This window comes from Sorghum bicolor, chromosome 7 (genome assembly GCF_000003195.3).
Source record: "Sorghum bicolor cultivar BTx623 chromosome 7, Sorghum_bicolor_NCBIv3, whole genome shotgun sequence".
NCBI classification, from domain to species: domain Eukaryota; kingdom Viridiplantae; phylum Streptophyta; class Magnoliopsida; order Poales; family Poaceae; genus Sorghum; species Sorghum bicolor.
The window spans coordinates 1,572,447-1,584,219 of NC_012876.2; the positions used below are offsets into that span (position 1 = coordinate 1,572,447).

At 58.7% G+C, this 11,773-nt stretch overlaps 1 protein-coding gene across 1 annotated transcript; it reads left to right on the forward strand.

The window, feature by feature from the left end:
* On the forward strand, nt 2,076-3,784 carry LOC110436982 (skin secretory protein xP2-like). The gene is made up of 7 exons (XM_021464882.1): nt 2,076-2,195; nt 2,267-2,383; nt 2,489-2,988; nt 3,064-3,364; nt 3,446-3,532; nt 3,615-3,654; nt 3,762-3,784. Exons 1-7 carry the CDS (start codon nt 2,076-2,078, stop codon nt 3,782-3,784), a joined length of 1,188 nt encoding a protein of 395 aa, XP_021320557.1.

Consider the following 11,773-nt stretch of genomic DNA (forward strand, 5'->3'; position numbering starts at 1 on the left):
TTGTTGCTCTGATTTGGGTATCCCTTATTGTGGTACCCAACAGTAGCCCCCGAGCCCCTGAAGTGGTGAGGTCACCTCTTTAGGGGTTCTTTCCTCGTGGACTGTAGTTGACTCGGAGCCTTTTACTGTTGCCGGGGGGTGCGCGCGAGCGCACCCGCCGGGTGTGGCCCCCGAGCCTTTTGGAGGAATGGTGTTATTCCTTCAAAGGCTTTCACCCCTTGATATCTTTAATCTGGAGTGTTTTATGGGATAGGTTGCGTGTTCTTTACACGTAGTGCCTGTTCCCATGGTGCGAGGAAGCCCCCGAGCCCTTTCCCCGCGAGGGTCGATCAGGTTCTTTCTCGTCTTGTAATTCCGTCCCTCATTCTTCCTTTCGCTCAGAGGAGGGGTGGGTCGTGCCGTACTACCCTCGGTGGGCGAGTGACGACATTTCCCGGGAGCTACAGGCGGGTAGATCCGAGTGGATGTCCGAGTCCCGTTCGATAGGGGTCGGCTAGTGGCCTTATGGGCACATCTCAAAAAGTACCCGAGGGCGGTCACGGTGGATGTCGGGACCGTTCGTTAGGTCCCGAGGGCTCGATGCCTCCCTCGATGGGATCCCACTCTCGTGATACCCGCATGGGTCTCGGATATGACTTGCAAAGATGCGCCGACTCCCTGTAGGGTTCGGACCTTGGCCTCTATCGTGCTCATCTCCAGTCGTCCCTCACTCTGCTATCCTGAGGCGACTGTTCGAACCTGTGTCGCAGGTCAGTCTCGCAACCTCTAGAACGTAGGTAGCCATGGCCTGGGGATTTTGGGCTTTAAAAGGCTTTCTTTAGACCCGCTCTTTCGCGTCGGGGTCGGGCGAGACGGAGTCTGACGCCCGACAGAGACCTCCATGCGACGCTTGGTCAGCGGGGGGTCGGGCGCCGCGTCGCTTGGAAGGAACCGCCCTGACATAACTTTTCAGGGCGCTCCTTTTGAGGCGCGGCGCGTGGGGACTCGAAACGGCTGTGCCGTCTCGCCCTGGTTTGGACGGGACGTTTCGCCTGCGAATTTAATGCGCGCGTGCGGTGGGCGCGGGAATCGGGGGGAGTTGGCGCTTCGGGTTTTTCGCCTGAGTGGACGACGGTCGCCCTTTTCCCGCTTGGCCTTCTTCGTGGGGGCGTGGTCGTGGCTCTCTCTTCCTATAAAAGCGGCTGATGGGGGCTCGATTTCTCTCCTCTCGCTCCCGCGCCATCAAGCCTTTGCCTTCTGCCCCTTCTGCTGCCGTCGTCTCTTCCACCTCCATCGCACAGACTTCCTTCTTCCACCCAGAGCCATGGCCGGCGTTGAGGCGTGGCCGCCTAGCAACGTGACCAAGTCCGCGCTGGAAGCACGCGTGAAGGCGGGGATTCTCCGTCCCCTTAAGGATGTCGGGTTCCCGGAGTGGATTGTTCCCTCGGCGAACGACAGGGAGCCAAACCCGCCACCGGGCTACGTGGTTTGCTTCCTGTCGTTCTTAGACCGGGGGTTCGGAGTTCCCGCGGGCCGCCTGATCAGGGCCATCCTCCACTACTATGAGGTGGAGCTGCACAACCTGAATCCCAACTCGGTGATGCAGGCTGCCGTCTTCACCACAGTTTGCGAGGGGTTCCTGGGGGTTCCGGTCAACTGGAATCTCTGGCTTCACCTCTTCAAGGCGGAGATGTCGGCCCGCTATGTGGGGAAGGAGAAATTCCCCCTGCGGGCCGGTGGCTGCACCCTGCAGCTTCGTCAGCAGCGGGCCGGGCTGTACATATGGAGCTCGATGCCATCGTCGAACCGGGGGTGGCAGAGCGGGTGGTTCTACCTCCGGAACGACGGCGGCCTGCTCCCGAAGTTCACCGGGAAGATGGTGACGTAGGTTCCCATGAAGTGGGCGTGGGGTGCTCCGTCCGAGGAGCAGAAGAGGCTCGCCCCGCTTCTCGCGGGGCTTCAGAAGTTGCGAGATGCCGAAGTCACTGCGGCGACGGTGGCGATCGCCTTCCACAAGAGGAGTTTACTCCCGCTGGCGCAGCGGCGAGTGCCCATGTTCGAGATGACCCGGGGGGGTCCCCTAGGCAGGGACTAGGATGTTGGCCGAGCCGATTTCGGCCTCGGACATCACCGCCCGGGTCGAGAAGACGACGCACCCGGAGATGAAGAATTCCCGGGTGTTGCCGATGCGCCCTGAAAAGGGCTACATTTCCCTGGTAAGTATGGATTTTTTACGCCTTCTTTTCGTTTCCTTCTTGCCTTTTCCTTGACTCCTGATCGTCCGCAGAGGATGGGGGTCGTCAAAGACTCCCTGCCCCCTGTCCCAGAGGACAAAGAGATCCGGGCCAAGAATCGGGCCCGGAACGAGGAGCAGAAGAAGGCCAAGGATGACAAAAAGGCCAAGGCAGCGCGGAAAGCGCAGCGGCGGGAGATCTCCGCCAAGAACCATCGCGAAGCCGAGAAGGCGGGGGTCGCCCCGCCTCCGTCTCCTGAGACTTCGGTCTCGGAGATAGAGGGCGGAGGAGGCAGCACCGACTGGCTCGACGAGCTCGCGGAGGAGGATGACGTTATCCCTCCAGCCGGCGAGGGGATCGAGGCCCCGGCGGATTCGCGGGCCCGAGGGGGGTCGGAGGCCCGAGGTGGGTCGGAGGCCCCCCAGGGGGCCCAAGTGCCGGGAGACGGACAGGCCGTCCCCCACATCATTGTGGATGATGAGGATAGCGCCCCTCATGAGGGTTCGGCCCCGGTGGGACCTCAAGAAGGGGAGAGGGCGTCGGAGGCCGGATCCGAGGCGCTTCCTCATCTGCTAGCGCCAGAGGCTCCGGAAGAGCCCGCCCCAGCGACCAGGGCGGGAACTGATGCCTCGGTGGAGGCGCCGCAGGCTGAGACCGCTGCGGTATCTCCTGCGCTGTCGGCAGGCGAGGCCGGGATCGGACCAGTGGCCCCTGGTGCCGCGGGAGGCCCCTTGGGAGCTCCGAGCTTCCAGAAGAAGTCTGCTCCCCGAGCGAGGTACGCATGAGATTTCTGATTCCTCAGCTGATTTTTTGTTTTTCTCTTTCTTCTAACTTGATGTTGTTCTCCCAGCCGTAAGCACAAGGCGCCCTCAGTGGCGCTGGCCCCGCTGAAGGCCGTGAAGAGGGGAGTTCAGTCGACTCCCGGGTCGGCCAGGCCTGCGTCGCCGCCGCCTCCAGGCTATGAGGAGGCGGGGCGGCACCAGGGGCAAGACACGGGAGCGCCAAAGCCCCCAGGATCGGAGGATGCTGACCTCGGAGGTGCGGCCCGGTCTGCGCGCGCCGAGGAAGGCCGAGCCATCGTGGTGTCCAGCATGGCGCCCGAGGCCCCTGCGGCGGGAAGGGAGGAGGAAACCGGATGGGGCACGAGCCCCGTAATCTGGCCCAATCTCGGCGATGCCGAGGGGGGAGCCAGATTTGTCCTGGATGACCCGTCAGAGAATTATCTCTGGCAGGGTCTGGATGCGTGTGGGCGTGCCGGGGTCGAGGCCCTTAACCGAGCTACCCAGCTCGTGGGCCGCGACATGTTTAATTTGGCTCAGGTAAGATTTTTACCCATGTTATAAAGTAGTTTTGTGCTTACCTTTGCGTTACTAACCCCCCGTGGGGCCTCTAATGTTGCAGGCGCTCAAGGCCACTTCCCAGGAGAAATCGGTGTTTCTCCGTTGGGAGAAGGATGCTTGGGTGTCCTTTGAGAAGGAGAGGGCTGCCAGGGAGGCGGCCGAGGGCGAGCTCGCGAAGGAGTGCGAGATTTCTGCCGATCTTCGGCAGAAGTGCTCAGCATTGGCCACTGAGGCTCGGGAGGCCCGAGACAAGGTCGCCCCCCTGGAGGAGAGGGTCGGGGCCCTCACGCAAGAGTCCGAGGCGCAGAAGGCGGCGGCTGAGGGGTACAAGGGTGACGTCGCTCGGCTTGAAGCTTTGCTCGCCGAAAAAGACCTCGCCTTGAACCAAGCTCAGACCGACCTGGCCGGGGCTCTGAGCCAGGTGTCCCGCTGGCATCAGAGCTCGGCCGAGTACGAGAAGCGCGCCAAGGGTAGGACTTGCGCCCTTTTCCTTAGACGCCCTTGTACTTTTGAATTAGCTTTTCCTGACTCCTCGTTTCTTGCTCTGTTTTTTGATCAGAATTGGAGGTGAAGGTGGTCGAGGCGACCTCTACTGTCGAGACCCTGAAAAAGTCCCTCGACGCTGAGGCTTCGGACCGCTCGGATCTTGAAGCCGTGGTCACCTCGGCGTGTGAGGGGCTCGGGGTATCGGTGTCGGGGTCGTCGCTGCGCAGTCGGATCGAGGCCCTTCACTCCCGGGCTGGGGAGAGGATGAGGGAGGCGCTCCACACCGGGGTGAAGAAGGCCCTGGCGGTGGTAAGCTCTCACTATGCCGGCATTGATTTGCCGGCGGTTTGTGAGGGCTACGTCCTCCCTGACGACGAAACCGAAGCCCAGGAGGAGGTGCAGAGGCTCGACGATGCCGCGGCTGTCCCTGTTGACGCCTTGGCCGCCTTTTTTGATGATGAGGCGGAGCTTCCCCCCCTCGGGGCCCAAGGACCTGAGTAGATAGGGCAATAGGATTCTTAGTTTTTCTTTTTCTTTTTGTGGGTGTTGAGGCCGGTGGGCCTTGTAACATATATATATAACGTTAATGTCGAATGTAAATATAACTGCTCTTTTTAAGCATTTTCCTTAAGTATCTTATTTCCTTTCTCTTTATACCGATCCGACCTCGGCAGCGCGGGGTCGGGTGAGCTACTTGGAGTTATCGCGCAAGTCGGAGTCCCCAAGCCTAAGTGCATTTCCTCTTTCCTTAGTAACTCCTGGAAGCCCGAATTCGTTTCCGAATCTAAGGTGAGTTGAGGTGGTCTTTGCTTGTGAGCGCAGATCCTTCCTCGAGCTCATGCCTTAAGATTTAGGGGACGGATTCTTGGTTTCTTGAGTCTTTTTAGGAAGGAGGAGGAAGACCTTGGGTCGGGGTTCTTTTAACTTGTGCGAAAAAAGGAAAAAGATTCGGAGTCGACATAGGGGGTTCCCCCCATGTAGCCCCCGAGGGAGGTTCGGACTCTGGTCGGCAGGTCCGAGACTCTCTGATAATTTAAACTTTGATTTATTCCTTGGAGGCGATGGATGAACAAAGAAATTTTTACAAAGCTCTAAGGGAAAAAGCGACGTAGCTGTTCTATGTTCCATGCGTTTTTGAAGACCTCCCCTGCTTCATTGGCGAGCTTGTAGGTGCCTGGTCGGAGAACCTCGGCGATGATGAAAGGTCCTTCCCAGGGGGGTGTGAGCTTGTGACGACCCTTGTTGCTCTGTCTGAGCCTCAGCACCAGGTCGCCGACTTGAAATGCTCGGCTTCGAATTCTTCGTGCGTGGTATCGGCGGAGGGCCTGCTGGTATTTGGCAGAGTGTAAGAGGGCTACGTCCCTGGCTTCATCCAGCTGGTCCAGCGCGTCTTCTTGGAACGTCTTGCCGCTATTTTCGTCGTAGGCTTGTACCCTTGGGGACCCGTACTCTAGGTCAGTGGGAAGGACAGCTTCCGACCCGTAGATCATGAAGAACGGGGTGAAGCCTGTGGCTCGGCTTCGGGAGGTTCTCAGGCTCCAGAGCACGGCTGGTAGCTCCTTGAGCCACCTTTTTCCAAACTTGTTCAGCCGGTTGAAAATCCTGGGCTTCAAACCCTGGAGGATCATGCCGTTGGCACGCTCCACCTGACCGTTGGTCTTGGGGTGAGCCACTGCCGCCCAGTCCACACGTATGTGGTGCTTGTCGCAGAACTGCAAGAACTTTCGTCCGGTGAACTGTGTGCCGTTGTCGGTGATTATGGAGTTCGGTACTCCAAATCGATGGATGATGTCTGTGAAGAACAACACGGCTTGCTCGGCCTTGATCCTTGTAATGGTTCGGACTTCGATCCACTTAGAGAACTTGTCGATTGCGACAAGCAAGTGGGTGAAGCCCCCAGGTGCTTTCTGCAGAGGCCTGACCAGGTCAAGGCCCCAGACAGCGAAAGGCCAGGTTATGGGGATCGTTTGTAGGGCCTGAGCGGGGAGATGTGTCTGTCGAGCGTAGAACTGGCATCCCTTGCAGGACCTGACGATCTCAGTGGCGTCGGCTACAGCGGTGGGCCAGTAGAAACCCTGTCGGAAGGTGTTTCCTACCAGCGTCCGAGGCGCGGCGTGATGGCCCCGTCGAGGAGGACGAAGGTCTTGGCACGACGAGCCACGCGTCTTGCTTCAGCGTGGTCCAGGGGCAGAGTGCCATCGACCAGGCGTTGGAGCAAAGGGTAGCGCCAGTCAGGCGAGTCGTCAGTCGCAGGTGGCTCTGGCTCGATGTCCATGGTCTCCCGTTCTCGTTCGTCAGCGTCTTTGGGGTCGGTACTCTGTTTGTTTTGGGGCTCATCCGACCCCCCGTCATTCTTGTAGTCGACGGAAGGTTTGTAGATGTCGCTGACGAAAACATCCTGGGGGACGGTGGCCCGCTCGGATGCCATCTTGGCGAGCGCGTCGGCGGCTTCATTATTGTCGAGGGTATCGGTAAGGGGTACCCTCAGCGATGCGCATTATGAGATTGCCCATACGAAGGTTGGGACCCCCAATTCGACGCCTTAATCTTACTTACGCGCCGCCAACGACGGTCGCAGCCTCGAATACGGAAATAGCGTCGAGCGAATCGGTCAGGGTTCGAGCAACGACTACCGTCGAAGACGGAAGCGGGCTCGAGCGAACCGAGAGACGTCGAGCGTTAGGACACTGTCCGCCGCCTGACGCGCGCACGCGGGCGGGAGCATTAAATGCACCTGACGTTTCCCACCTAACACCCGGGTCACGGAAGGCGTGATAGGGAACAAGCTTCTGTCCCATCGTTCTTTTTGCAGCCTTCCCACCGAACGACCCAGGGTGCGTCAGGACGCAGGAAACGAGGATGGAACGTCTAATCAGGACCCCCTCGAGGCACCCAAGGTCAACGCTCCGGATGTCAGCCTATTACGCGGCGCCCGACCCTCGACCGAACGAGGTCCCTTCTCGGGGACGAGTCGGGCATCGACTGACAACACCACAGCTGCTCCGCCGGATCCGCCACCATACCATACGAGCATGCGGTCTCAGAACCAGCACAAGGCGGCTGGCAGGACAGCACGCAGGAGCACGCGTAATCATCACCAAGCTATCAAGATGGGACGGCTCGAGGCCACGACGTACGGAAGCCTCGAGTAGGTCAGCGCTCCATGCGGCTATCGATCCATACTCTAATATCTATGCATGTACCCTTTGTCTCTCCTTGGAGCTATAAAAGGAGGGACTCAGGAATATAAGAGGGGGACATCACAACGCAAGCACACACACACACACACGTAGCAGAGCGACATATTTCATTCCACGCTTGTATTCGCCCCTGTACAAGCACTTAGGTGCAAGATAATACAAACTCCCCCCCCCGCTGGACGTAGGGCTTTCCTTTGCCCGAACCAGGATAAATCTCTGTGTCTTCTTGCATCACCATCCGGAAAGGGGAGCACGCATACAAATTTACTCGTTGGTGTGACCCCCCCCCCCGGGGAAAAACACCGACAGTTGGCGCGCCAGGTAGGGGTCCTGCGTGTTTTTCACCGATTTCCCACCACTTTCCGGATGACTACTCCTGCCTCGCCGCTTCCGCACTCCACGGTGATTTGGTTTGGGAGTCTCGAGTTCATGTCTACGGGCTTCGGCTACGACATGATCTTGCTCTCGGTCCAAGGACCAGGAGGAGTCCGCGTTACGCCAGCACGGTCGAAGGCTCCAAGACGCCCTCACCACCACGCCTCCCCGCCTAAGAAGAGGCGCGGGCAGCACCATCGCGGCCCCCTTGCTTCGGCACGACCAACAACTCGTGCAAGGCAAGATGCGGGCCACGGGTCGGCAACACCGTCTGACCGAGCGACAAGCGCGACGACTCAGCACCACGCGACGACGGGGGGAGACGCGTCTCGCGCACCCTCCCCCAACGCAGCCAGGCTGCCTCCACGCGGGCTGTTCTCTCCAAGGACGGCACTGCCGTTCGGATTGGACAACGCCGCGGCATCGCTCGCCAAGACGATATGCCCAAACGCTCAGACATACGTGGAAAGACCAATGGTCATCCCACGTAGTTCCGAAGAGCGGCGGCCGACGTCCGAACTGCCGGACCTTTCCCAAGTACGGGGCCTTCGCCGTCTAGGCCCCGGACGATACTCGATCACCTCCCTCAGGCAACGATGGCTGGAGGAAGGACGTGAATGTCTCCACGCTGCCGAGCTGGACTCCGACTCCGAGACAGACAATTATGACCCTACGAGGGAATGCTATCACCTCGACGGAGCGGCAGAAACCACCGACGAGACACGGGATGCTGTTGCGGGTGGACGAGCCCCCGCGGCACAAGAAGACCCCAGGACGCCTGGGAACGACGGACGGTTCGACCCTCTTTTTCAGGAAGATAGAACTGCGCAGCTCGCGCAGCTGCGGGAGCTCAAGATGAAGCTCGACGAAGATCGCGAGCGCCTCGTCCTGCTCGAGCAAATCCTCGAACAAGACCTGCCCTACCCGCCAGGCGGAAGTGTCCGCAGACGCGCTCGAGAGGTACATCGACAGATCGTCGGTGACACGGAGGCGGAGCAACCTGTCGGCCGTTTCCCTCGAGCAGGCCAAAATGTAGTGGCAGCGACGATGCTGCTGCGTAACATGCCAGAACCATCGAATTCCCAGGCCCAACGAATTCGGGATGAGGTTCAGACGCTGCTCCAGGTGGCAGCAGTTCAACAAGCCGAAAGTTCGGCATCTCGACGACGAGGAGCTGCCACAGAGAAGCGCGACGAACAGCCTCTAATCGAAGAGGAGGTGTCTGTCCAGCAACAACCTCCCCCTCGAGGCAGAAAGACCGCTCTCATCCTCCCTGCCGACAATCAACGTCGACACGACGCGCGACACGACGTCAAAGAAAGTAGACGCCGACGGCACGGAGACGCAGAAGAACGTGGTTATAGCGCGCATCGCGGTGGGAGGTACGACAGCGACGAGGACCGGGTGGCCCCCGAGCCACCAGGCCCGCGGGTGTTCAGCAGAGCAATTCGCAGCACGCCCCTGCCTAGTCCATTCCGACCCCCAACCAGCATCGCGAAGTACAATGGAGAAACCAAGCCAGAGCTATGGCTGGCCGATTTCAGACTGGCTTGTCAGCTAGGCGGCGCTCGGGGGGATGATCGAGCCATCATCAGACAACTACCCCTTTTCCTCTCCGACACCGCCCGTCGATGGCTCGAGGAACTCCCAGCCAATCAGATTCACAACTGGGTTGACCTGGTCAGAGTATTCGAGGGTAACTTCAAAGGGACCTATATACGGCCAGGGAACTCGTGGGACCTCAGCAAATGCAAGCAGAAGACAGGAGAGACTCTTCGGGAGTACGCTCGACGCTTCTCGAAGCAACGCACTGAGTTACCACACATCCCCGACCACGACGTCATCTTGGCGTTTGTCTCGGGCACCACCAGTCGAGACTTGGTGCGGGAATTAGGCCGCAATCGACCTCAGACCGTCGACGAGCTGATGGACGTAGTAGCTAACTACGCGGCAGGGGAGGAGGCAGTCGGCGCTTTCTTCAGCTCAGAAGGAAGAAAAGGCAAGCAGCCCGTCGATGAAGAAGGGACTTTCGGTCGAGGCCTCAAGAAAAATAAAAAGAAGCAGAAAGTACGGCAGTTCCACCAGGGAGATTCGGGTGACGACCTTGTCGCCACGATGGATCGAAAGAAGCCGCGAGGCCCTCCGGAGGGGGGAATCTTCGACAAGATGTTGGAGGAGCCGTGCCCTTACCATAAGGGAGGCGCAAACCACAAACTCAAGGATTGTCGCATGCTGAGAAAGCATTTCGACGGTCAGGGGCTCAAAAAAGATGCGCGTGATGACTCCAAGAAGGAGAAGGCTGGCGGCAAGGAGGACAACAAAGATGACGACGGCTTCCCCGCCGTCCACGACTGCTACATGATCTATGGCGGGCCTTCGACTCAGTTGACCACGAGGCAACGCAAGAGGGAGCGTCGCGAAGTCTTTGCGGCAAGGATGGCGGTGCCCCAGTATCTTAGCTGGTCAAGCACTCCCATCACCTTCGACCGAGAGGATCACCCCGACAAAGTGGTCGCCCCAGGCGTCTACCCGCTCGTCGTCGACCCCATCATCGTCAACACCCGACTCTCGAAAGTGCTGATGGACGGCGGCAGCAGCCTCAACATCATCTACCTCGAGACCCTCGATCTCCTCGGTATCGATAGAGAACGCCTCCAGCCAAGCGCCGGCGGCTTCCATGGCGTCGTACCAGGGAAAAAAGCACTGCCAGTAGGTCGAATCGACCTACCGGTCTGCTTCGGAACGGCGGCCAACTTCAGGAAGGAGACCCTCACCTTTGAGGTGGTTGGGTTCCGAGGCACATACCACGCCATCATCGGACGCCCGGGCTACGCGAAGTTCATGGCTATACCCAACTACACATACTTGAAGCTGAAGATGCCTGGTCCCAAAGGCGTCATCACCATCAGCTCTTCCTTCGAGCACGCGTACGAGTGCGACGTCGAGTGCGTCGAGTACGGGGAGGCGGTCGAGAGCTCCACCGAGCTCGTTGCGAAGCTCGAAGCCATGGCCGCTGAGGCTCCAGAACCTAAACGTCATGCGGGCAGCTTCGAGGCGGTGGAAGGTACTAAGAAGATCCCGCTCGACCCCAACAACTCCGACGGCAAGGTGCTGACAATCAGCACCGACCTCGACCCCAAATAGGAAGCCGTGCTCGTCGACTTTCTCCGTGCGAATGCTGATATGTTTGCATGGAGTCCCTCGGATATGCCGGGCATACCGAGGGAAGTCGCCGAGCACTCCTTGGAGATTCGAGCCGGTTCCAAGCCAGTGAAGCAGCGGTTGCGCCGATTCGACGAGGAAAAGCGCAAGATCATTGGCGAGGAAGTCCAAAAGCTTTTGACGGCCGGATTCATCAAGGAGGTTCATCATCCTGACTGGTTAGCGAACCCTGTATTAGTTAAGAAAAAGAATGGGAAAATGAGGATGTGTGTTGATTATACTAGTTTGAATAAAGCATGTCCAAAAGTTCCCTTTCCATTACCACGCATTGATCAGATTGTCGATTCTACCGCGGGATGTGAAACCCTTTCTTTCCTTGATGCATATTCTGGTTATCACCAAATAAAAATGAAAGAGTCCGACCAGTTCGCGACCTCTTTCATCATGCCTTTCGGGATGTATTGCTACGTGACCATGCCATTTGGGCTTCGAAACGCGGGAGCCACGTATCAACGTTGCATGCTCCACGTATTTGGCGAACATATAGGTTCAACGGTCGAGGCCTACGTCGACGACATTGTCGTCAAGTCAAAGCAACGAGGAGACCTGATCCAGGACCTCGAGGTTGCTTTCAGCTGCTTGCGCACCAGCCGGATCAAGCTTAATCCCGAGAAGTGCGTTTTTGGCGTGCCTCGAGGCATGCTCTTAGGATACATTGTTTCACAACGCGGTATCGAGGCCAACCCCGAGAAAGTCTCGGCCATCACGAAAATGGGGCCAATTCGAGACATCAAGGGTGTCCAGAGAGTCACGGGGTGCCTGGCGGCTCTGAGCCGTTTCATCTCGAGACTAGGAGAAAAGGCATTACCATTATATCGACTCCTGAAGAAGGTCGAGCGTTTTTCTTGGACCCCCGAGGCCGAGGAAGCACTCGAAAAGCTGAAAAAGACGCTGACTTCGGCACCAGTCCTGGTTCCACCTCAACCTGCGGAGCCGC